Genomic DNA, 27,273 nt, shown 5'->3' with positions numbered 1-27,273 from the left:
TGGAACAAAGGATTTCTCAGGGTCATTTACACCTCTAAGTCTCTAAGCAAAATTTACAAGATAATCCATTTATAAATAATTAGTTCCTAAAACATTTAATAATGTCTTCGTCACATTTGAAAGTCACCATGGCCCCAAGAATAGAAGGATTCTTCTAATAGAGAAGTAAAACCAATGCCTTCTATGCAGTTCAAGAGCAAAAAAATGAACTTTGTTTAAAATGTCCTGAAAGTACTAAAAGCAAAACAGTTCATTCCTGTTGTTATGAATTAAAATATGCATCTGTATCACATTTGCATCTGGCATTGAACTGTATCATTCCACAAATGCCATCAAATTTGTATTCAACAAATCTGGATAAAATTCAGATACTCCAGAGGAAACTGACATCTTCTACCTTTTCTTAACATCTGCCACATTCAGCTCAACTTTCCTTTTATGTAAGCATTGCTGGAGGCCCACATAAGAGATAATAAATGATGTCACAATCCAGATGTTATTCTTCTAAAACAATTAGTTACTCGTTCTAACACAACACTCCCCAGGGTGATTTCTGGTCCACCTCTTTCGTGTTGGCATCATATGCAACTTTGAAGTAGCACACGCAGAGTTCAGGAGATCTCCGAAGTGTGGATATCAAAAATGGCTCCAGCTTTTATCTTAAGCTCTTGCCTCACTATTGAAATATTTGTCATCTACTAATTCATAACTTTCTCATTTTCATTTTATCATAAACTAACTAGAATATAATTTTCCTGAACTTACACATGAATAGCTTTACATATTTCATCAGCAGTCTTTCCAGCTTTCCTTAAAGTTATGGCAAGATTTTTGGCCCTGTTTGCTTCTAGTAATGTCACTTTGTTGGATCCCTTCTGTGGTATCTTCTGTTTGCTTGAAGAAAGATCCATGGCAGGACCTTGGGCTTTTGTCTTGAATATTTCCTCAAATTCATCCACATTTAAATCCTAAGGTAGAGAGGAATGACCATGGAAAACTGGATTATATTTAAAAATGAAGTCTGGAAGCCACCAGTTAGTTTCTTAAGCAAAGACGTTACTTTTTCTATTAAGTACTTGTCTTTGGCCATGGCTTGCTCTATTTTTCTTGTTTTTGTTAGAGTACAACTTCTGGCACATACACAAAAGTGAACATAGGCTGGGTGTGGCGGCTCATGCCTGTAATCCTAGCACTTTGGGAGGCCAAGGGTGGATCACTTAAGGTCAGGAGTTTGAGACCAGCCTGGCCAACATGGTAAAAGCCGCTCTCTACTAAAAATACAAAGAATAGCCAGGCGTGGTAGTGTATGCCTGTAATCCCAGCTACTTGTGAGGCTAATCAGAGAACTGCTGGAACCTGGGAGGCAGAGGTTGCAGTGAGCCGAGATTGCACCACTGCACTACAGCCTGGGTGACAGAGCGAGACTCCTTCTCAAATAATAATAATAATAATAATAATAATAATAATAATAAATAAAATAAAATAAAAAATAAAAAAAGTAAGTGAACATTAGACTACCGATTCTAACCCACCAATTCAATTGCTTTTCAACAGTTAGCTTGCATAGACAGCTGCCACAGATTAAAATTATCTATCAAATAAGGCAGTGAGTGTGATAATTGAGTTCTTATTCACTTATAGTCCGAAAATTTTTATGTCTTTCTCTCAATTAAGGGAAGGAATTATTATGTCAGATCTATATTCTGTGACATACACTGAAAATGCTCAAAAGCATTTATTCCTATATAACATAACTCTTTAAACACAGTTTTAGAGCCACCTTACAAAATAGTGTCAAATGTTTTTCTCCGATATTACGTATCTGTTTCTTCTTTACATCAAGGGACTTATAACACTAGTACTTTATCTCTGACACTTTCAGGTTAACAGAACACCCATGTTGGCTTTGCTGCAGAGTGCACCTCTAGGTTCTAACCAATGAGAAAAATACCTCCAGAATTCGCTCATCATCAATTTCATTGAAGACTGTGCCATTAATCTGATTGGGCTTCAGAGCAACCCAGTTAAACACCGGCATTCTGAACTTTGTCTTGATTGGCTTCTTAATTTTCACAGCTAAAGACATCAAAGAGAATGGAATTAAGATCCCACCAAAAGCCTACAACCCTCAGAAACAATCAGACAACAGTCCTTGCAGATGACACTTTAACACTGGAGGAAGGTTGGCAAGAGGCACGCAAGTAGGTTTTTAAAGCTGCTCAACAACACACATGGCCTCGGCCAGAGCCAGGTGAGGTCATCATTTGATTGTATTAAAAGCCGTCTAAGGGCCAAGGGTTGATTTTTTTTTTTTTTCTTTTAACTCAGGCAACTAATTTGCTGCATTACAGTTACAATATTAGGACGATAGTTGGGACAAATAAAAAGTGTTGGAGAGCAAAGATTATTACTCATGTTATTAGATAGCAAAGAGGGCAAAAACTTGCCATATTTGGACATCCTAAATTCTTGGTTGTGGACCACATATTTACAAACAAACCTTAGAAGATGATCAGGGACTGCAGATAGTGGCTGACTAGACTACCAGGAGTATAACGTCATGAAGGCTGACTTTCCACCAGGGCAAGACTTTCCTGTGGGTGATTCCGATATATTGGCTGCTGAGTTATTTTAAGCAGACTAAGGGCTATGAAAGGCCTAATGAGAAAATAGGTTTTTGAGGTCTTGCTCTGTCACCCAGGTTGCAGTGCAGTGGCGCAATCATGGCTCACTGCAGCCTTGACCTCCCAGGCTCAGGCAATCCACCCAACTCAGCCTCCAAGTAGCTGGAATCACAGGTGTGTGCCACCATGCCTGGCTAATTTTTATATTTTTTGTAGAGACAGAGTTTCACATGTTGCCTAGGCTGGTCTCAAACGCCTGGACTTAAGCGAGCTTCCCCACTCGGCCTCCCAGAGTGCTGGGATTACAGACTTAAGCCATCTTGCCCAGCCTAAGAAAACATTTAAGACGACAGAACAAAAAAAGGGGTAAATACAGAGCAAGACTCTGTCTTAAAAATAAATAAATAAAAGGGGGGAAAAAAGGAAAATAAATTGCAGGGCATGGTGGCTCAAAGTCTTAGCACTTTGGGAGGCCAAGGCAGGTGGATCACCTGAGGTCAGGAGTTCAGGACCAGCCTGGCCAACATGGTAAAACCCCCGTCTCTACTAAAAATACAAAAATTAGCCAATTGTGGTGGTGTGCACCTGTAATCCCAGCTACTCGGAAGGCTGAGGCAGGAGAATCGCTTGAACCCGGGAGGCAGAGGTTGTAGTGCGCCAGGATCATGCCATTGCACTTCAGCCTGGGCAACAAGAGTGAAACTCCATCTCAAAAAAAAAAAAGAAGAAAGAGAGAATGAGAGAGAGAGAGAATGAGAGAGAGAATGAGAGAGAGAGAGAGAGAGAGAGAGAGAGAGAGAGAGAAAGAGAAAGAAAGAGAGAAAGAGAAAGAAAGAGAGAAAGAAAGAAAGAAAAAGGGGGAAAGAAATCTAGAAAGAAATCAATCTAGAAATTGTATTGATTCTCAGATTCAGAAATGGCCACAGTCCCTTGCCCTTCTTTTTGAAAAGCAAGTTATTCCCAGGAGTCAGCTGTGTTTGACTAGGAGGTATCGATACACTCATTTAAAATACTGAAAACCTCTTAATAGAGAGAATGGGATGTATCTTTAAGGGACTATGGGGAGTGCCAACTTCTCTCACTGTGAGGGAATACGCCAAAAAAGGTAATCCATTTAAAAGTATATTTATCTATTATATATCATAAAGAAGTCTTCCCAAACCATTTAGCCATATACATTCAGCTTCATCAGTCTTTCCTGGGTAGCCCATCACACTACTTGGGAGCTTCACTATTTGTCATTATTAGCAAGACAGGCAGGAGAACTTCAGTGCTTCAGTGCAGAACAAAATAAAAGCAACACACGACTAAGCTTGTCGCTGGCTGCCTGCCTGCTTGCCTGCCTCAGTTGGCATTAACTGACACAGACGGTGCCTCTCATTCCTCCAGAGTTACAAAGGCCATTTAAACAGTAGGAATGTCATCTGATAAATCCACACAAAAGCATGCAGAAAAACAGACACAGCTTTAGCCAAACCAGGCCTCTCCACCACCAAACGTGACATCTTTGTCCCCACTACCCCACAGTGTCAGATTCCTCACCATACAGCATTTTGTCTACGCTACCCAGGAAAACAGATGTTCTCAATGGGACAAAGGAACAGACTTTCCTCTAGCACTTGCTCTCGCACTGCCTCTGGCACTTCGGCAATGTTGGGGATCGGGGAGCAGCAGAAGGGCTGCAGAGGAGTCTTTTCATAACCTGAGGTGACAGGTTGGTGCCAATGGCTTCCTACCTTCCTCCCACAGACATGGTAGGCTCATGACACTCGCTAGAAGTTTGCCATCTGCAACCACTCTTCTACCTATTTAACAAGGTCAGGAATAAGCCTGAGATCAGAACACAGGCAAGAAAGTTCTTCTCCTTGGAAAGGTTTTCCTGGCTTTCACCAGGGTGGGAGTGGGAAGAGGAGGAAGGCGCACAGGCGACCCCTGGACACACTGTGTCCCCATGGTTCGGGTCAAAGGCTGGTGAGTGCTCCCTGGAGTGGGCCAGAGACTAGCATGAGGGAGGGAATGGAAAAGGGGCACCTGGCACCTTTTCTTTTGTTCTTTTTTCCCTAGAGTAGATCTAAAATCCTTTTAGAGTTGAAGCCTCAGATACAAATATAAAAATTAAAAGAAGAAGGAGAAAAAAACAACTTTCCTCAGAGGGAATGGAAGAGGGCATGTGAATCCAGGATGTCTTCTTCAAGGCCAATAATCTCTTGTGTAGGTTCAACTAGAATGTGTGGGCACACCTGGAATCATCATCAGCCGCCACCAAGACTTCCCGCAGACACAAAGTCAAAATGCAATGGATCAAAGCAAAATGGAGTGGAAAGATGTCAAGGCACAGTGTGACCAACAGAAACACATGGCAAATACTCAACACACTCAGTGAGGAGCAACCTACAGAAAAGCTTGATTGGCCCATCTTTTGTGGAAGCAGAAAGAACAGAGAAAATACAAAAAAATTAGATATGGTTAGAGTCAAGTGGCTCAGCAGTTCACGCACTCAGCATAGAATTTCATGCTTCTTGGGTACATTTCACAAGGCAGCACAGAGCCAAAAATTCATTTCCATTCAGGCCTGCCTCCAAGACTCAACTATTTTGTTTAAAAAATTATCCTCTTTAGAAGAGGGAAGAAAAAAAATTATTTCATCATAGTAGTACCAAACAGCAATACTGAACTGTGCTAGGCATTCCATAGGATAGGAATAATTTTTACATGAAAAACAATCAACCAAAGTCCAAATTCGCATTGTGACGATCCAAGCATATCCTCCCAAAGAGACAGCAAAGGTTCCATCTGCTCAGCAGTCTGTCTCAGGTGACCTACCCAGGGAAAGGGAGCCAGATTGTTCTATCACAGACTTGAGAAAGCAAGCCTTATTCTTCAAATACATATTTCACACTACTAATATTTTCTCTATAAAATACGAAGAAAACTCTCAACTAGATAAACTATGGGGCCCTCCTCTTGGTCTTCTGTCTTGGCCACCTGCCCACTGAAGAGATAAGACCCTCCTGTTGCCTGTGGATCCAGAGGCCAAGTGATGTCATAGGTTTCTGACTTCCCAGGAGGCCTGAGAATATTAGCGAGGCTCTGTCTCTTGGTTCTATGGGGGCATCCTGATTCTGTCTGGCCTCTTGGTTCCAGAGTGAGAGAGCGTTACTGAACACACTAGCAAAAACATCTCACCAAATGAGCTTCAATCACTAAGTATTAGCAGTCTAAATAAGGATGAATAATAGAGAGGATTAAAAGCCTTGTAGAAATTGCCTGATCTCAAGCTATCAAAGACTCATAAGGGTCTTGTAATGCTTCCAAGACATCCCTCACAATCATTTAGTGGACACTTATGGAAATAAAGAGTTCCTCTATTTCCACCTACAGTCCTCTAAATTGCATAAGCCACAACAGGGACCACTTCCAAGTATAGCAAACCCTAAAAGCAGTTGGTTATCAGCCGAGCACAGAGCTCTACACATTAAAATATTGAGGCAATTGACAGAGCCAGCACATTTTTAAAATCAAGCAGTGGGAAGAGCCCAAGCAAATTAATAAATAGATCAATCACACAGGACATGGCCCCTCAGAGGGAAGCTCTGGACACATCTCAGCCTCTGGGCTCTCACTCAGCTAGGCGGTTCTGAGTTCTATGTTAGTGCTCAGGTGTGTGGAAGTGGGTGCTAAATCACACATTAGTGTTTGTCAGAGACAAAGGAAGCAGCCCTAAATGAGACACCACAGCAGACACGTCTCACAGCAAGTGCTCCCTGGGGGCTACCAAGAGTGCCTAATCAGGGTGGCCAGGTGCACGGGACAATTACGGGTTTCCACACCCAGTTACTGACAACAGCCTGGTGGTGGAACACATTCCCAGGGCTTGATATGAGGTTTCCTGTTTGTCTGTTTATATTCCATAGTCCATCAGCTCCAGGATGACTCTCCTCCAACTTTTCTCCTTCAGAAGTAATAAAAGTTCTAGAAGAAAGTGGTAGATGGGGAGAATCTTGAAGGGCAGAAATAAGTCACCGATTTACTGTGAACCTTACTGTGAATTGGAATCTTGTTTGTTTCCCTGACAGTTTTATCTAGAAGTCGGGGTGGAAGTAAAACCATGGATCTGATGTGGAGTGAATTTATTCTAGGTGACTTTGGGGCATCCAAAAGGGCTCCAGTCACTGGCATGAATGAGCCCTGATGACCAGCTGACAGAGCTGCAGATGGGAGCCTGGAAGGGATGGAGATGGGGAAATCTTTCCAGCTAAGACTGGCTTTTAGACTTTGGGCAAAAGGCTCTGAAAACTATCACAGCCTTGGAAATGGAGGCTATTAGAGTGGTAGTTCTTCATTGCAAATCAGAGACCTCATGAACAGGCTGAAGTAAATGAGGAGGCAGAATGACCCCATGTCACAGGGATGGCAAAGCTTAGAGCAATTCCAAATGCCAGGGAAACACTTCAGTACTGGGAAAATGGCTTGTAGCATCAATCTTTGTTTCCGTGAGTCAAAACAAAGAACTCAGATTTCAAGGCATTAGAGTGACTCTCTTCCTCCTGCTCTAACCCCTACCTCCCATTTTATTTCTGGTGAGGTGAGGATGCTGTTTTCTATCTTCTGGTTGGCAAGAGGACGTGAATTATTTGGAAGCATTTTAAGGCATGATAATATGGCTGTTGGCAGCACTTCCTCCTTGAAGTTTAAATCCACTCTAGCAAACTCTGATGTTCTCAAATGCTCAGAAGACATGCCTGGAAGCCTACATCGGGCAATTACACATAAAAGCATGTTTCCCTTTTATAGATGACATCATAAATACCATTAAAAAAAAATCCAGAAGCACTCAATGTCGGTGCCTAATATTGAGCTTTGACTACTACAGGTAGTATCTGTACTGACTACTCCAGGTGTCCAGAAAGTATCTGCTGAACCCACAAAAATGCACTGATCCTCAAGCAGGTAGCTTGTCTCTCTTCCATTCTCTAGGTGGGGCCAGTGGAAGGCAGGAGGATGGTGTAGGAAATCAGCACCTCCCATTGTGGGGTATGGTTGTGAAAAAGACTACTCAGAGCAACGTGCCTCCCAGGCATGATGATGTCCCCTCTACTGGCTACATCAGCAGGAATTTCTTACACTAGAAAGAGATACATGTCATTGCAAGAGACCTGGACTTTGAAAAAACAGCTTCAACTCTCCGAGATAAGACAGCCTTTCTGATATGAGTACCTGGGTTTGAATTCTGTGCTCTTACCTGCTAATCCTGAGTTGAAAACCACTGTGGGTGAAGATGTTCCAGGCAGCGGGGGTGCAGAAGGAAGGGGAGGTGCTAAGGGAGGAGCTGGTACAGTCTCAGCTACAGGACCTGGGAGAGGAGGAGGAGGAGGGGGTGGCGGGGGAGGAGGAGGGGGAGGAGGGGGTGGCGGCGGCGGCGGTGGCATAGGTGGTGTTACTGGACCATTTTGCACTAGCAAAGAGAAAAGAAACAGGTGGACTTTGAAAACAGGGGAATGGCTTTCCTGCAATAAGCCATGTGCATATAAAGCCATCTGAAAACAACACACTTAAAAGGACAAAGGACTGTTTTCAAAAACCATAAAATGTCCTCATTGACAAATGGGAAAAATATTTCAACATATGTGAAATAAGGATTTATAATTTTAATCTCAAAATGTAAACTGTTAAGAACTACTCAAGAAAACCAATTCTTAAAGAATATGACAACAAAAATGGACAAAGGACAGAAGTGGACAGTTGGCAAAGAAGTAGTACAAATATTCTGAAACTTCCTCAGTCCTCCTGCCAAGGCTTCTTACCTGTTTCAGGTGTGTCTGATGAGAGAGGCAGTGGTGGTGGAGGAGGGGGCAAGGGTCCCGAGGAAGCGGCCCCCGTTGTGGGTCCCACAGAGTTACCTGCTACCACTTCTGACCCCATGGACAATGTGCCAGAAGCCACAACTGGCAGTATGGCGATATCCCCATCCCCTTTCTTCTGAATTTTAATGGTCCCTTGTTTCTCCAGTTCATGAATCTTTTTTTCCAGGGTAGACTGTCTTTGAATTGCTTCTTCTTTTTCTTTGACCATTTTTCTTAATGTGTGAACTTGAGTATTTGCATCTTTGTAGATTTCCTGCAATAAAGTCCAAGGTCAAGAGTTTATCTCCACATAACATTCATACTTATACCAAGTCTGAATCCATCAGACTGGCAGACTGAGGATAAAGAGAAAAAAAGACACTCATATAGATGGGAATTCTTTGGAACTCAGCCAGAACCTATAAATTCCCATTAATTATTAGCTGTATGCTAGTAATGCATGTAATATATTCTAGCTATTGTTGTTGGTAATGAAGTTCTTTCCATTTAATAAATGCAGCTAACTCGATTTTCCCTGCAGGTATAAAGAAACAGAGCAGAAATGAACCTGAATGCTGACTCTGGAATCTCCTGAGGGTGTTCTGGTGGTGCATGTTTTCCTTCCCTTTATTTTAACCTTCATTTGTAACTCTTAGATACACATATCGGCTAACAATAGACAAAAGGGCCCTAAATCAGACTTGGATACAAATCAGACTGGGATTAAAAATCTGCAAAGCATGGAATAATCCACTCATGAGTAGCCAGGGGCTGACTGCTCCTGAATGGCTTTCTCTGGCCCTCACAACGCCCCCTTGACCAAGCTCAGGATAGCGATTGTTGTAACATTTTCCCATCGGTAATGCGGTTAACAAAACAGGCCAAAGCTTCCCTTCGCTAATTACTTATTTCTGTCTAGGTTTTTAGCAGAAAAACAAAGAAGTTACAATTTTCAATTCAAAGGCTGTCCTGGTTCCTTTTATAAGGGGGGCCCACAGAGGTTCTAGTGAAAGGGTTTTATGGAACTGAACTTCCTTGCTGGGCCTCGTACAAGCGATCTCGCAACACAAACCTCCAGCAAGCAGGGAGACATTCTTCACACCCTGTCTATTATTAATAATCTAAGAGTCTGAAGTTGAATTGAGTCCATATGCTACAACTGTGTCTCGAAGGCGTGCCAGAAAATAAATTTCCTGGACTGAACTGTAGGACATGTCAGGATATCAGACACACACAGACACGATAACCATCACATAAAAGGTGCCATTTCATTAGCAGTGTAAAGGCAAGTCATTTGCCTTAAAGCTCTCCAGGCATTTTGGTGTTCTTACAGCACAATTCCAAGCACAGGGATGGCACTCCATAAATACCTGGCACATAAGGTAAACAATACTAAGGCCAAATAAAATAGCTGGGATTAGCTGATAATAACATGGATTGGTTTGCTTTGCACCGCCCCCCTTTTTTTGGTGAATACCATTAAGCCTAGCCTATGTTGTATTTCACTGTTTCCACAGCAACCACCAAATCTGGTTTTGAGTGGAAGCAAAGCAAAGAAATACAAAGAAGCTCAAGTCCTAATAAAAATAAATAAGTGGCATGAATTAAATCCATGCTGTGTTTTTATTTCCAACCAAATGGGTGTTCCACGGAATTAACTCAGCCTCCTCCAGATGGGAAAACATTGTTGCTCCCAAAATCTGTGATAAGGAAATACTGAACCCCCCAGTATCTGATTACACACACATGTGTATACATATGCCGACTATGCGTAGTTTTCATCAGAGCATCACCTCTGAAAGGGTTCCAATAAATATGCTGCATCAATGCATTCCTCTGAATGTACTCTGCGTTCCACTGGACAAAAGCTGGAGTACATTCCCTACCGTGCCCATCTGGGCAGCTGTCATCATCATGCTTACCCGAACGACATCCAGCTCCTTGTTCCTCTGCATGAGTTGCTTTTCCAGTTCCACAATCTTGGACATGGCTTCATTCTCTGTGTCTTGCAGTTTTTCAGATAACTGTAAAATTTTGAAAAGAAAGCTGTGTCACAATACAGGATCATCCTGATCAGGCCCTCAGTTTTCAGAAAGTGCAACTCCAAGATCATTAAGGGCCAGGGACCTACATGTGTTCCGCCCGTTGTTTTCTGTAAATGGTAATATTCATAATATGGCTCTGAATACATATTTGTTTCTACCAGGAATTAATAACTTAGACATGATCCTTAATAAGACCCACATGTCCGCTCCTTACTGTTCAACATACATAGTGTGCCTCCCTCCATTTCTGCAGGGGCTAGCAAGGCTAGAGGACAGTAAGGAGAAAGAGGAAGGAAAGTCCACCTCCATCCCCCACCTCCATGCCAAGAAAGGGCCATCAGGCTAAAGCTTTTGAAAATTGCTAACATAGTAAACTTGGTTCTTTCAATCTAGGCAGCCAGTTGAAAAACAACTACTGCTTGGTTTGACCCAAACTATACAAATAATAAAAGTTCGTTGGACGCAGTGGCTCATGCCTGTAATCCCAGCACTTTGGGAGGCTGAGGCGGGTGAATCACCTGAGGTCAGGAGTTTGAGACCAGCCTGGCCAATATGGTGAAACCCCATCTCTACTAAAAAAATACAAAAATTAGCCAGGTGTGGTGGAGTATACCTGTAATCCCAGCCACCAGGGAGGTCGAGGCAGGAGAATCACTTGAACCCAGGAGGCAGAGGTTGCAGTGAGCCAAGATCGCGCCACTGCACTCCAGTCTGGGCGACAGAGTAAGACTCCATCTCAAAGAAAAAACTCCACAATAATAATAATAATAATAATAATAATAAGTTATTTGGGGAAGCCATTCAAATAAACAGATGGCCTGCTACAAAAGTGGACACATAAGTATGGTCATGCAATGTTGGCTGAGGCTTCACGAGAAAGACAGGGTGAGCCATGTGTTAAATAGCTGCCTTTCACAAAGGGCTCTAACATTGAGCAACTTCTGATTTCTAACATCTCCTTTAAATTCATTACAAGTAAAGAAAACCAGGGAGGCAAGGTAAGGAGGAAGGGTGGAGATTTACACTGATCGGGTTCAGCATATAACACAAATCTTCTAAGGGAAGATATACTGGGCCTGTAAAGTCTCTTTTGAAGCGGATGCCAGCTGGGCCACAGCAGCACATTTAAAGGGAGGGTTTCTGGCTCACCGACTCGGCTTACCCACAGCCATGAGGAGACCCATTTTCAGAGTGATGGGGAAAAGTGAAGGAAACTGAGCATATGCAGTACTCTTTAAAAAATGTGGAGAAAAATAAATGAACTGTTCAAAGGAGAAAATAATAATCCTCCAAAAGGAGACACTTCATTTCATAATCAAGGAAAGTGCCCATCAGACTCACCAAAAGAATTTGGTCTTCATAATGCTTGGGTGTTTGAGAAGCACCATTTTTCTGTTAATTCTTTTACTATTGAAATATGTGGTTAATGAATGAACAAATAACCTCTAAAGGCCCTTAGAGTCATATTAGAATCAGTCTATGTCAAGAAAAATCCCTCAAAGCAAAATGAGACGCTGTCCCGTGATAGAGCTGACAATGATACTGAGGACATTCTTCAAAGAAGAGGATATATGACAAAGCACACCGATGTCCTTGAAAATGCCTATTGTTGAGATGATTCTATTTAGAATTTGAGTACCGTAAGACAGGAATGTTCAGACATGCATCACAGAGACACCAGCTAATCCTGTCCATGGGCTTGTGTGGACATAGTTGATAAGAAGATACCTCTTTACCTCAGGCCAAATTCCCATATTTCATTTCCCTCTAATCTTTTACGTAATGCCAATCATCAAACTCCCCCACTCCACTTGAGCCTATAACCAAGACTGCCAGGAAATGCACCTCAGCAGAAACTGAGCAGGTAAGTGAGCTAAAGCAAAGCAACGGATTCTATTTCACTTTACATTACACATCTGCCTTTTGGAAAGAACACAGAACAGCTTCTGAAAGCTCTCTATTGCAGGGTATGGCCCGTTCCTATACTCCAAATTCTTTAATTTACCACCATAAAAGCTGACATTAATTCTGTTTTGCACCCAGCTGAAATAGAAGCAGTTTTTTCTTTTCTGAGATGTAGTTACATGAGAGATGTTTTCTTCCAGTTCTTCCACCCTCTCCAAGGCAGCATTCTTAGTTTCAGCATCTTCCAGCAGAGCCCCTACATCAAAAACGTTGTCCAGGTAGGCCTGGATCTGGACCTGAAGCTTGTCACTCTCAGTGTGTTTCAGCTTCTAAAAACCAGAATAGGAGAGAACGTGGTGTTAGCTCATCTGTGGAAATGGAGTATCATTTCCTAACAGTCTGTCTTTTTTGTGTTGTTTTGTTTTGTTTTGAGATGGAGTTTCACTCTGTCACCCAGGCTGGAGTGCAATGGTGCGATCTCAGCTCACTGCACCCTTTGCCTCCTGGGTTCAAGCGATTCTCATATCTCAGCCTCCTGAGCAGCTGGGATTACAGGCACGTGCCACTACACCCAGCTAATTTTTGTATTTTTAGTAGAGACAGAGTTTCGCCATGTTGGCCAGGATGGTCTCGATCTCCTGACCTCATGATCTGCCTGCCAGCCTCCCAAAGTGCTGGGGTTACAGGCGTTAGCCACCGCGCCCAGCCAGTCTATGTGTTTTCTTTGTGACAAATAGTCCAGCCGTTTCTAAGAGAGAGCTTAACATGTCATCTTCCTTAAGAGAATTATGGAGTGACTGCCTAAGGCGTATCATCAGATGACTTTCTGGTGAATACCCTTCTACCAAGTGCACACACATTTTTCCCCGAATCCTTGCTGTCCCATGTAGTTATATTCCAACCTAAAATATTTTGATATATGTGAAATTGGGATGACAGAAAAATTAAAAGCAGCTTTGACAGATTATAGTCACAGCCACATAAAACCTAAGGGGTATCTGTGTAGTGGAAAAGACTGGAGTGTTTGGTATCTTACCTGGTTAGTGACAGTGGTTCCAGTAGAGGAACAAGGTTAGGCGAGAGATGGGGCAGACAGTGATAGAGTTTATACTTAACCTTGGGGATTATTTTAGCACAAATTGCTAGAGCCCAACCTCCACACATCCCTCCCTCAGTCAGTATACAGCATGAACAGATCAGAAAGCTTTCCCCAATTCACTGCCTCCCAAACTAGGCATCCTGCAGTGACTCAGCTAGCTCTGGAAACTAGAGGTCAAATAAATCAGCGAATCTTCCCTACAAGTAACATAAGTCATGACTTTCCCTAGGGAACAGATGAGTGATTAGAATAATACCTGGCACATGGATGATGCCAATCAACATTACTGAACAAATCAATGGCTACTTACAAGGCTGGGTTTTTGTAAACTAATGAAGCATTTATATATCTTACATTTACATTACTCTTCTAACCACCTCTATTAGGTTCCAGAGTCAACACACCATGAAGTTAAAGAAATACAGAGTTTTGAAAAAAAAAATCTTACAGTTTTAAGAGAAATTCCACTCTATATAAATTTTTAGAAAGATGGATTTCCCCTAGGTTTAATCTGGAATTCTACAATACAGCTTCCTCTGAAGAGAGAATGTTCTACTTTCCTTTATGAGTCCCAAGTGAGAATGGCTTCTAAATAAGGGCAAAGGCTAGAACAAAAGGAGAAGCAGCTTAATGGGATTTTTCATGATCTTCACAATGAATAACAGGTGTTCAGTGATAAGTTGGTACCTGCCATTATATTCTAGAGCATAAACAAGCTCTGCTCAGACACCACAAAACCAAACCCAGAACACCGCTAGGAATTTGTACATCTAATTTTTCAAATACTGACACTTTTAGAGCATAGGAGAAAAAGGGATAGACAAACCTTGATCTAAAAGTAAGAGTCTTTCTGTACAATACTCTGCCAGTGATATAAATGAGTGCCTTTTTAAGGAAAGCAATTGAAACAACACTTTAATGGAAATCTATTACACCTCTCCCTGAGTAGTCTTTAGACAAGAGTAGGCCCGTCTATTCAAGGGCAGCCCAGCCAGTCTATGAAGCAAGGCCTTCAGGTTGAGAGTAACCACCTCTGTGATTTGTCTCCCAATAAATGGAGGGTACAGTCTATGCAATCGCTTGGGTTTATCTCTAACAAAGATGGGCAGCTGAATGCTGGAGATGCCCAAAGGAAGTACTTCTATATTCTTCAGAGCTGGAAACAGCCTTGACATGCAGATCACTGGCTGGGTGCATCACTTGAGGCAGGAGTTTGAGACTCTCCTGGCCAACGTGGTGAAACCCCGTCTCTACTAAAAATACAAAAATTAGCCAGGCTATTCAGGAGGCTGAGGCATGAGAATCGCTTGAACCCAGGAAGCAGAGATTGCAGTGAGCCAAGACTACACCACTGCACTCCAGCCTGGGTGACAAAGTGAAACCCTGTCTCAAAAAAAAGGAAGAAAATTGAGGTCAACAATTCTTGCTGTATCACTAGACCATTCCTATACAAAAGGGAAAACAAAACTGCCTGGTTCCTCAGGTCCATTTCTTTTCCTTTTTCAGACACAGGGTCTCACCCTGCCACCCAAACTGGAGTGCAGTGGTGCAATCACAGCTTGTTGCAGCCTGGAAATCCTAGACTCAAATAATCCCCCTACTTCAGCTTCCCAAGCAGCTGGGACCACAGGCACGTACCACCACACCTGGCTAATTTTTCAGTTTTTTGTATACATGGGGTCTCACTATGTTGCCTAGGCTGGTCTTGAACTCCTCGGCTCCAGTGATTCTCCACCTCAGCCTCCCAAAGTGCTGGAATTACAGGTGTGAGCCACCAGCCTTTTCAAGACCATTTCTGATTTTGACATCAAGTTTCTGTTTCTTAATAACTGAAGAACTTCAGGGAACTGGCTAACCACTTCTGCAAGGGAGTAAGAAAAAGGGAAACTTTAAACCTCCTTCTCCTAAGAACTAAAAGTGGAACTTCTAAAGCTACAAACACTTGAAGCAGAATTTAGCAGCTTCAGGAGGAAGTCTCTGGTGTCCATTTCCTCATTGTTTTTTTTTTTTGCTCTGAGCACTGACTCATCACTGTCCAGTCTTGGCTTGACTTTCCCTGCCCAGATGGGGTCCCCAGAGCAACCAAGAATGCAAATTGCCCAATAGCCCAGAGGAAGGATGCAATGAGACTTGACCCAGACGAAGCTCAAAAGCAGAGGAAAGCTGCAGCAAGGCTGCAAGAGGTTATCTGACTCCCGTACTAAAAGGCTGCTAGCAGAAGATGGCCTGAGGTCCCAGGAGCCCTGCAAGAATCCAGCATCTCTGGCAGAATACATCACGCAGCTCAGTTCCCTTTAACTGGCACTACAGTAGTCGACTACACTACAGTAGTCTAGGCATTCTTTAGCTGCTATGGAAGCGTACCTTTGAGGGTAGGCAATATAAGAAGTCAATTCTTATATTAGAGCCAAAGGTTACAGCTATACTCACATCCAAGTATTCATCCAGGCCTAATTTGGTAAATTCGTACTGCAGGTGAACTCTGAAATTCATATCTTCCACTGAATGGACCACAATGTTGATAAACTGCATAGAAGCCACCTGAAATGGAATTGTCAAGGGGTTACATGGGCTCCAAACTTTTTTCTCAGTTTAACTGCAGACATGTGCTTTCAATTTCACAAAAGAGGCTCACTTACCGATTTCCTTTTCCTTCATTTCATTGGTTCTTTAAAAATATTTTATAATTATTTTTAAATTCAGAAGTCACAGAGGTACCACAATAAGATACCACTTCACAACCACTAAGATGGCTATCATAAAAAAGAAATACAGTAACAAGAATTGGAAAGGATGTGGAGAAATTAAAACCCTCGTCCATTGCTGGTGGTAAAGGGAAAAAGAGTGGCCACTCTAAAAAGTGTGACTTTTACTCAAAATGATAAACACAGCATTATCATATGACCCAGCAATTCCGCTTCTAGATATACAGTTAAGAGAAATGAAAATATATGTCCACATAAAAATCTGTACACAGATGTTCATAATAACATCATTGATAACAACCAAAAAGTAGGAAGAACCCAATGTCCATTAACTGATAAACAAAATGTGGTACATCCATACAATGGAATATTATGAAACAATAAAAAGCAATCAAGTACTAACACATGTTACAACATAAACTTGAAAACATGTTAAATGATAAAAACCAGTTACAGAAGACCACATGTTGTATGATTCCATTTATATAAAAAATCCAAAACAGGCTAAACTATTGAGATAGAAAGCAGGTTAGTGGTTGCCTAGGGCTGAGAGTGGGATTAATGGGAGTGACTGCCAATGGGTACAGGACTTTTTTGAGGGGGTGACACTATGTCCTAAATTAGATTGTGGTAAGGGTTGTACAACCCTGTGAATAGCCTAAATAGGCACTGGATTATAAATAAATTGGGTGAATCTGATGATATGTTAATTATATCTCAGTAAAAGTCATATAGGTATATAAAATAAACTGTGTAAATTACTATAGGTTTGTTGTACAAAATGTGAATATTATTACAAAGAACTTTTTTTAAGAAGAACATTTAAATTACCTACAATCTCACCACAAGGTAACCACATCTAAAAATTCCCTGTGAGCTCTTCCATATCAACAGGATAGTAACTTGACCCATCTTTACATATAATCAACCAGTCTGCGTTCCCTAAAAGCTTGGAATTTACTGCTTTCTCCCCACAACTGCACCAGTGGCTCTGAGACCTGCCAAAGAGAAAACCAGTCCCAGGTTTGGTGAATAAAAGGACAGCATTCAACAGGTCTATTTTGCTTTCCACAGTGACAATCAGCTATTTATGGTGGAAACATCTTACTAATGCTTTCCCTCCATGGCTGTCACCCAGCAGAGTCTCCGGCAAGGAGGGAACATGATTGAGGGATGCAGAGTCACACTTATTCTGAGAACCACCTTACTCCTCATCTCTCTCCAAACCTAATTTCCTTTATGTTTACAATTTTTTTTTATCGAGTTAGATTATTCTTTGAAGATATGGTATACACTGGATATCTTTGGAAGATGTGTAACCTCTCTAGCTTACAAAAGGACTCTACTGCAATTTACTAAAAAAAAAAAAAAAAAAAAAAATCACCTCGGGTTCTATCACTAAATGAGGTTTAAAAAATATATCTTTACAAAGGCAGGTACAAAATACAAACTAGAAAAATATTTGTTAAAGAAACAAAATAGTTTTTGTTTGCTTTTGTCCACAAAAAAATACAGAAAAAGGATAAAAATGTCTTATATACTACATTAGAAAAATTTATATTATATGTTATGAGGAATATCTTGTTTCAGAGGTTGTGCAACCTAACTGTGTTCTCAAGGCAGTTTATCAAAAGCCTCATTTTCTGGAGAGAAAATATGGCTGGATTCTGACATCTTTCCATTTCTCTTTGGAAAACAGGTCTAAACGATCTACTGGGTTTTATGAGATGCCTAAGAGGCGACTATCTGAAGGTGACGCATGAATCTAGCACATAGAACTTGTGTAATAGCAGCCTCTAAATAAGGTACCTCAATGCATGTATATGTGAATAAATGAACGGACAGAAAATAGAACCTAGTTTGTGTATGGATAGTGCAGGTGTTTTAAAGGGCTTTATATAATTGTAGTTTCAGCAGAAACTCAAATGGCAAGGAGGTCTGGCAGGTACCATAAATGAGCATAAATGAGCAGGCTGGGCTGTGTATCACACAACAGGGAACGGTGTGGACTGTGACAAACTAGAGAGGACATCTTTGGACTAAAGCAATAGGGGCTGCTTGACTCCAGCAGCTGACACTCTGCAGTAACAGGGGCCTAGTGTTCTCAGACGTTTTCAGTTTCCAAGAAAATCAGATGTGTATTTTTATGCATCATACTCAAATTGTTGAAGTAGGGTCATCACTGTCAGACTGAACTGACAAGCCTATAGGTTGGCTTTAGTGTGAGAGCCTCCAGTTTGCAACTTCAACTCTAACAGAATGAATAAGTTCCCCTAAAATGGCACAAGAAAGAAACTGACATCGTGAGACAAGGCACCAATCTCTCTACATATTTATCACCAGGGCCAGCATTAGCCTTAACTTCTCTAAAAAATCCTAATAACAAGATTTTAAAAGTCAATGTAAAAGTGTCCCTTGTTTCATGTATGTGTGTGTATATATACGTATATCTATCTATAGTGTGTGTGTATACACACACACACACACACATGCACGCACACACACACTTTGAAAAGCAAATAACATGCTTTATGCAACAGAAAATCTTCTCTATAAAGGATTTTCTCTTTCTCACTGATTTTGGAAGGGGATGAGGGCTAAGAAATGTATAAAACTTGAGGACTCCAAACATTTTTTTCACAAAAAGGGTTAGAAATTGGCAAAGCTATATTTCATGTTTTATAATCACTGAAGCAATTCAAATGAAAACTTCACTTGGCATCCTAAGCATAGGCTCTGCAAGGTAAGAAGTGATTGGTACGTCTGCTTCAGGTCAGAAGTGATCTGGGAAATTATACCCCAGTTAGGATCTCCTGGGTCTAGAATTTCCCTAGGGCAACTGAATTGGATCAACACCTACAGATCTGGGTGCACTGAAGGGTAAAACTTCTAGAGAAATTCACTATGGCAGATTCTATCTTCCTTCCAGATTAAGATTTATGTGTATGAATGCAGAAGTGCTGCAACTCACTTTGATGTTCTTCTTACCTGAGGATGGCAGGCCTGCTGTGGAACCACATGTTTTGTATGTCACCTAACCTGCCAAGGAGAGTGCCAGTATGATTATACCCTCACAGAGCTACCACAGCAGGAAAGAGATCAGGGAGGAAAAAAATCACTGCTGCATATTCATTTTGGAGATAAATACAGTCAACTCTACAAACCAAAGCACTTTAATTTTTAAGAATATAGTCTGGAGAAGGGTACTGGCAGGGGCCTGCAAAAATAAAAAAGGTCAAGATTGCTTCTACCCTAAGGATTCTTATGCAGCATCATCAACAATTAAACAATGGCAGCATTTGCACCAGGCATGGCTGTTTCCAACTGCATGGCTTCCCCTTTATTTGCTGTAATTAGTACTTTGGTCTTTACTATACTGTGTATATAAGGAATAAAATTGGAAATCAAAGAAAAAATACAGATTAAGAGAGACATTCTAGATTGGATCTACAGCATATTAAATGCAATTCCCTGTCCTTTGTAATACAAATATGTGTGTGTGTGTGTGTGTGTGTGTGTGTGTGTGTGTGTGTGTGTGTGTATTTAGGAAAAAAGTGCTGAAACTGAGTTTGCTTTATTGAATACTGAAATAACTCACCATAAAATCTATGTTATTGTCTTCATTCCTGAAATGTTCCATCAACTTCTCAAAGCGCTGTTTTTCTCCGCAAACCTGAAACACACATTTTCATTGTCCATGTGACTTTCTAAACATAAACATTCCAAAATTAGATGCAGAAATTTCAGCTTAATAATGATTTCCAGAATATCTATCTTCTTCTCTCTCATAAACTATTTACTTCCCTTCTAAGCTAGTTAACTCACAAACAGCCATATGAGCTGGAACCAAAAGCTGATGTTGGTTTCTTTTCCATATTCTCTTGATATTTTGAAATCCAAATCAAATGTGTTTTTCTTTCATTGGTTGTCTTTGTAGTCTCACCAATTTTTTAGTATGCATTCAGAATCCAAGAATGTAGTTCACAGTAAAAAAAAAAAAAAAAAAAAAAAAAAGACCCTAGTTTCCTTTTGTAAAAAGGAAAAAAGACATGCAAAAATATGAGTATTTAAATTCTTTAAAAGGCACATTTAAAATGTTCATATTATATCTAACTGAATCAGAAAATCTCAGTGCATAAACCACAACACAGAAAGAGACACTGTGGAGGCTATTAACCCATGCGAGTATAGAGATCTGCAGTAATTGGTGAAGTAGCATCCCAGAATCCTGAAACACATGCATTCAGCTCAGTTAATGTTTCCATTGATCAGATAAAACAAACATAAAATACTGGTAACTCCAGGACCCAAAGGTATTTGCATATACATGAAATAAAATACATGGAGCTAAAAAAAAAAAAAAAAAAAGTCAAAAAAGATTTCTATCAAGTGACTCTCTGGGGACTTTTTTCTTTTTTTTAATTTTGGAGACAGGGTCTCACCCTGTCACCCAAGCTGGAATGCGGTGGCATGATGATTACATCATTACAGCCTCAACCTCCTGGGCTCAGGCAATCCTCCTGCCTCAGCCTCTCAAGTAGCCGGGTACAAGCATGTACCACCATGCCCAGGTCTGGAGACTTATTTTTAAAGTCAAAGGACAAACTTTCATTCTGTCAATGTCCTTGGTTGACTTTTTTGGGGCAAAGTCCTATACCCACTGGTTTATTCATTTTAGCTTCAGAAAATATTTCTCCGAACCACTCCTGACTGTTTGCTGCATTAGTAAGACACAGTCCCTTGGTTAACATTTTGCTAATTTAATCCAGGTTTCACATGCTAAACTCCAAATTTTCTGATTCCATTTGTGATCTTAGGGATAACTCAGGTCAATCTTCAAAAATTCTTCTAAAATGTTATTTCATAATGCAGCCATTTAATTCAGTCATGTGAAACTCCATGTGAATATATATATATTTTTTGGTGAAGAGAAAGTCCCACGAAGGCAGGAATTCTGTTTTGTTCACTACATAGCACCTATATCAATGCTTGGCACATTGTAAGTTCCCAATCATATTTGTTAAATTGCACCCAATAGAAGATAAATGAGTAATTATGCTAAAATTCACTTCACAAAAGGATGGATGACTTCCTGTTCTCCATGATGAAACATTCAACCATGGTAGACAGGCACCACTGGGGGTAAATCCTCAGTGGTGGCCTCTAAACCATAGGCTGGGGATGTTAAAGTGAACAGCCTTCAGCCTCTGAGGGCCTCCTAGTCTCAAAGCAGTATTTCCAACAGATTCAGACCACCATTTACTGCATTTTCATGACAACTCTCCGTGAAAATTTATTTATACCTGCCTTAACAAAAAATAATTTCAGAATGCAGAGGGACAGTGCATGGAAGGCAGAGTCTAAAGCAAAGTCTTTAAAATTGGCCTGGCACGGTGGCTCATGCCTATAATCCCAGGACTTTGAGAGGCTGAAGCAGGAGGATCTCTTGAGCCCCAGAATTCAAGACCGGACTGGGCAAAATAATGAAACCACGTCTCTACTAAAAATAAAAATCAAAAAATTAGCCAGGTGTGGTGGCAAGCACCTGTAGTCCCAGCTACTCAGGAGGCTGAGGTGGGAGGATACTTTGAGCCCATGAGGTCAAGGCTGCAGTGAGCCGTGATCATGCCACACACCAGCCTGAGCAACAGAGCCAGACCCTGTCTCAAAAAGACATACACACACATGCATGCACACATGTCCAATCCCACACTGGAGAGTCTGATTCAACAGGACCAGGTGGTGCTGGGGGGACATGGGTATGCATAATTTTAAAAGCACCACGGATAATTTTGATGCTCCACAATGGCTGAGAACCAGAGATTTAAGGGGTTACCATGTTCTGCCCCCATCCTCAGCTGGCCCCTCTAGACAATATACAGCTATTTCCTAGAAATGAAAGGTTTGTTGAAGGGGGTGAGGCAGTACAAGCCCAGCTCCCTAGACTATGACATCAGCCACATTATGCCCAAAGAGACAAGCATCCCTTGCCTGCAAAAAGGGACCCGTGGGTAAAAAACCCTGAGGTTTTACATACAAAAGGTCAGAACTACAATGTGAATTTTCTTTAGCAGAAACCCCAATATAGGCTGGGCACAGTGGCTCTCACCTGTAATCCCAGCACTTTGGGAAGATAACCCAGCACTTTGCGGCAGGCAGATAACCTGAGGTCAAGAGTTCGAGACCAGACTGGCCAATATGGTGAAACCCTGTCTCTACTAAAAATACAAAAATTAGCCAGGAGTGGTGGCACGCACCTGTAATCCCAACTACTTGGGAGGCTGAGGCAGGAGAATCGCTTGGACCCGGAAGCAATGGCTGCAGTGAGCCAAGATCATACCACTGCACTCCAGTCTGGGTGACAAAGCGAGACTCTGTCTCACAAAAACTGGTTTACTTCAGTCTTGTGGGTGATTGGTAGTGGCAGCAAGAGAAGAGGAAAAGAGGCCATCCTGAATTTGGGGAGAGCTACCAGCTCTGCTGAGAAGCAGACCGTAACTAATGTTTGGTTGAGGGACTAGGCACACGCTAAACTAAATGAGGCAACAGCTGTTCATGAACAGTGACAACAAAAACAATTCCTAGGCAGGCAAAGCACTTCAAAGAATGTTAGAAAGCAGAAAAATACTTTGCATAATCTGATGCTCTCAATTTATGAATTAGACCTACACAGAGATTAAACCTCTCTAACCTGATGAAAGGTTGAGAGAGTGGCAGAACCAAGGCTATAACCAGGTCCCCGATGGCCAGCCTGAGGTTCCTTTTCCCACGTAGCCCAGAATGCCCATATAAACATATTCCACTAAAGAAGGCAGTTAAGGCATTCCAGCATTATTTGAGACACACAGAGATGAAAAATGTTATCACTAAAAGACACAATCATTATACCATGCATACTTTGACATCCCTGCACCAGAAGCTTCCATGGAACCTCTAAAAATGACAGATTCCTAGAATCTATATTGAGACGTACTGAATAAGAATCTCCCCAGATGGGCCTAGAAATCTGTGAATACTCGTGGTTGCTGGACCAGCATCTGGGAACCAATGGTTCATATAGTATCAGACTAGCTGATTAAACCCTCAGGCTTTCTGACTACCAATTATAAACTGATTTACTAGATCATTAAATCTCCAGCTCATTCAGCTTCTAACTGAGCAACATAAACAGTTACTGTAACTGGGTATCATAGGAATGCCACAAGAACTGACGCACTGCCCCTGCATAAGTGCAATGAACAATGAGGTAACCCAAAAATAATCAGGGGGTGCATGTTGGGTCTTAGAAAAAATAGGTTTTAAATGGCTGGAAAGCACATGTGGACAGCAACAAACTACTCATAGCCTGTTACTTTAAAAGATGGCATCAAATATAGAACAAGTAACACTAGATTTCACGGTGAATAAGGATCCCAAAAACCACAGCACTAGCCTGGCAGACAGACCTGAAGTAGATGTTAAGAAGAGCCTTGAATATATGTGTTTCTTTAGAGATCCCTCATTCTGTCACAACGGACAAATCCCTGCTGAGAACATGTGCGTTACAAAACAGATAAATACCTTTAATCTTAAAAAAAAAAAAAAAATCAGACTTAAGTATCTTCCTATTTATAGCTGCTATGAGCTTGGTGAAAATAATCAAAATGCACAACATGACATTACCAAAACAAATTCCGGCTTTGGGAAACCTTGAAAGCAACAGAGTGACCACTCTCCACGGTAAGGACTAGAAGGACGCCCTACTACCATAGCTCCACCAGGCCCAGGACTGCTTTGCTGCCAATCTCAACTAATGAACTCAGGCTTGTGTTTCCTGACATGTTCCACAGGCACAGCATGGATTCCAGAGTCCCCCTTTGTTTCTAAGGAAGGAAAGGAAGCATGCAGGCCAGATTCACATTTGTTTCTCCATTACTTTAGCAGTCATTAAACAAGTGTACACTACAATCCCACAGGAAACAGGAAGATACGTTTGGGGAAGGTTGGTAAAAGTTGTGTACCACATCAAACGAAAGTCGTCTTCATTCATACTGCTCACATCTGGAGCACCCACACACACTGGGTGAAACAGGACCATCACGGTGGACCATGCTCTCTCCTTTGTGGTGGCCTCTTTAGAAAATCGGTGAGGATGAAAGGAACGAGACACTAATTTTCAGTTATTTTCAGAATCCATGCATTGGCCTGCATGGGAATGAACTCAAGCACTTCATCAAAACGTTTACAAGAGCCAGGAGCATATTTGCACATGTACATCATTACACATTCTATATGGGTGCATACCACTTCCATCTGCCCACAAGGGCCAGATAATACACGGTACAAAAACTTTTTAATAAAACAGCTATATTCTTGCAACTGAAACGTGTCATTCTTGACTTTTATATTCACTGGTATATCTCATTCTCCCACCAGCTTTGATACCAATTTCCAAATCAATAACATGTACTCTATTAAGTGGGGTGGGGAGAAAGTTTAAGACCTACAGAAAAACTGAGCTGAGTAGAGTGGCAAGGAGCCCTTTTGTGCACTGGACTGCCCTATCAGGAATCAGATCACTACTGCTAGCAGCTGGGGCTACCAGAAATTAAGTAAACCAGCAGACAAATAAAAGTATATGCCCTGGAAAAGTATGTACCCCACTGAAAATCAAGAGGCATCTTCATTATAAATCACTATAAACTGGTTGCATGTGAATAAATTCACGATTCCAGTTAATGCTGTGTAAAGTAAAAATGGTCAGGCTCCAATCCTGGACCACAGACTTCATTCTGCTAACACAGCCACCTATCTGCCCATCCCCGTGGGGTCCTGCCTGATACAACTGCCTCTCTTTGAACCTTCAAGCTCTAACGCTGATGGGGATAAAGGGCTATAGGGTAGAAATGGGACTATGTGGCATATTAGACGAGATTGTAAAACCCGGGTTATAAGTCACAGTTCGGCCACTACCCTGTTGTTAGCTTGGACCGCTCAGCAAACATCCCTGGACTTCAGTTTTCACACCCATCAAGGTGAGAGACTTAGGCTGGCCACAGTGGCTCACACCTGTACTCCCAGCACTTTGGGAGGCCGAAGCAGGCGGATCACCTGAGGTCAGGAGTTTGAGACCAGCCTGGCCAACGTAGTGAAAACCCGTCTCTACTAAAAATGCAAAAATTAGCTGGGCATGGTGGCGGACACCTGGCTTGAACCCAGGAGATGGAGGTTGCAGTTAGCCGACATCGCGCCACTGCACTCCAGCCTAGGCGACAGAGCAAGACTCCATCTAAAATAAAAATAAAAATAAAAATAAAGGAGAAGAAACTATATGGGTTACAGAGCTTTGGGAGTAAGGGGGAATTCCAAGTCAGGGGCTTGGCAAAGAAAGGGAAAGCCTAAGTAAGGTTCTTGAGAATTCTACCCTCACTATCCAGATCTTTTCTTATACTTACTTAGTGGTCTGATAAGATTGCTTTTGAGGGGAAAAAAAAGGTTTCATTGCAAATAAAAAATTTGAAAAAAAATCTCTCCCTCAGTATTTCTTGAACGTTTAAAATTCTCATTTAGCATGGCAATAGAACACGATATTGCCAAGCTGACTGGCATGGAAGCTCCACAGAAACAAATTCAGAGGAATGCACTTGGCTGTGCCGGCCCTGAGTACCAAACAAAAAGGTCAAACCACTCTCTCGCCCCATGTGGTTCACTCCGAGTTGTGAAGCTGGGAAATCCCACACCCTGTAGAGATAACGTGGGCCACAACCAGGACAAGCAAGATTCATTTTCACGTAAAGGAGAACTGAAGCAAAAGCACAACTTCTGCCAAAAAAAACTCCAACTATGTTCTCCAAAATCTGTGAAGGACATTTGTGAACAGTGCCCCAAACCGTTTGGATCAATCTGGGGCCCCGGATGCAAAGGTGGCTATAGTTTAAAGCATCTCAAAGGGTGGGAGGCCATTAGGGGATGCTTTCCCTAAAGGTCAATAGTGGAGACGAGATGGTTTTACAAAAACTTTGGGTATTATCTTGCCAGCCAGATGTTGAAGTGAACACTTGCCGTCCTTCAGCCACCTCTCTGTCCCTCTTCAAGGTCAGTAACAGTCTCTGGCTTTCCCCAGCAACAGCTCCCAGGAAAGCAAGCAAAGTCTGTAGCCAAACTGAGGCCTGACTCTTATGAGATGGCTATAAAATATGCTTCTGGGTTAGTTATATAAAAATTAAAGGCCCTTTGCTTAAGTGTTTCCTTCTTGCCCTGTTGCCTGGCGCCTGCCTCAATACTTTCTTTTTCTCTTCTTACAATAGGCCCCTGTGATCTGCAAGGCTCCCTGCAGGAAGGCACCGTTTTAGAGGCACACACTCTATTATGACTGATTAGACAACCCTTCTCAGGGCCTGCCTGAGAACAAAAGTTCCGTTTTCTTTTCAGAGCCTCGTGAAGTAAACAGTTATTTCATAGTTAGTCCTAGGTGAAAACCATCTTTTACCATCTACTGAGTGCACCAGCAGTCTGAGGGTTACTGACGCCATAATGGCCCAATGAAACCACTTTTCTGGGGTATTCTGTGGCTGTCAATGGTCTGTTATTGTTGTCTCTTGAAGTGATTGGACATTTCATACACATACACCAAGCGGCAGCCGTGACAGAAGCAGATCACTCCGACCAGCGGCTGCTGGCTCTCATGTCTGCTTGGGATTTAACTGTGGATGTGTTCATCCAGCTGAAATGCTCTGAAACTGAACAACCTTATCTCACTACACTAAAACAAAAACTAATGAAAGCTAAGCAACTAAATGTATTCTATAACCTAGTCAACACTTCTCCTTCATAAATACAACATTTATATCAACCCTGGACCAGGAGATGACTATGAGCCTGAGGTTTCATCCGCATAATGCTAAACACCCTTGTGAAAACTTCAGTAACTTTTCCAGATGTTTCCAAATATCCAGATGTTTGGCAGGAGGCACACAGAGCAGCCAGATGACTGTCTTACTTTTCACACCCATATTTTGTGTACTGAACAAAGAATCCAAAGATAGAAGCAAAAGGATAGTAAAATCCCCGAAG

General features: G+C 41.7%; 1 protein-coding gene across 5 annotated transcripts in view; it reads right to left on the bottom strand.

The window, feature by feature from the left end:
• Positions 1-27,273, bottom strand: part of FMNL2 (formin like 2) — a 317,675-nt gene that overhangs the window by 22,323 nt on the left and 268,079 nt on the right. For all 5 annotated transcript variants that reach the window (XM_010372898.2, XM_030916860.1, XM_010372899.2 and 2 more), the window contains exons 10-17: positions 19,820-19,894; positions 15,947-16,057; positions 12,597-12,746; positions 10,390-10,491; positions 8,429-8,741; positions 7,867-8,079; positions 1,952-2,076; positions 766-968 (exon numbers count right to left, since the gene is read on the bottom strand). In XM_010372898.2, the coding sequence (XP_010371200.2) occupies positions 766-968; positions 1,952-2,076; positions 7,867-8,079; positions 8,429-8,741; positions 10,390-10,491; positions 12,597-12,746; positions 15,947-16,057; positions 19,820-19,894 (1,292 nt within the window). The remainder of the gene's footprint in view (positions 1-765; positions 969-1,951; positions 2,077-7,866; positions 8,080-8,428; positions 8,742-10,389; positions 10,492-12,596; positions 12,747-15,946; positions 16,058-19,819; positions 19,895-27,273) is intronic.

The sequence above is a fragment of the Rhinopithecus roxellana genome, chromosome 14 (genome assembly GCF_007565055.1).
Source record: "Rhinopithecus roxellana isolate Shanxi Qingling chromosome 14, ASM756505v1, whole genome shotgun sequence".
Lineage (NCBI taxonomy): Eukaryota > Metazoa > Chordata > Mammalia > Primates > Cercopithecidae > Rhinopithecus > Rhinopithecus roxellana.
Note: the sequence above shows the minus strand (reverse complement) of the source record. Positions and strands in the feature narration are given on the sequence as shown.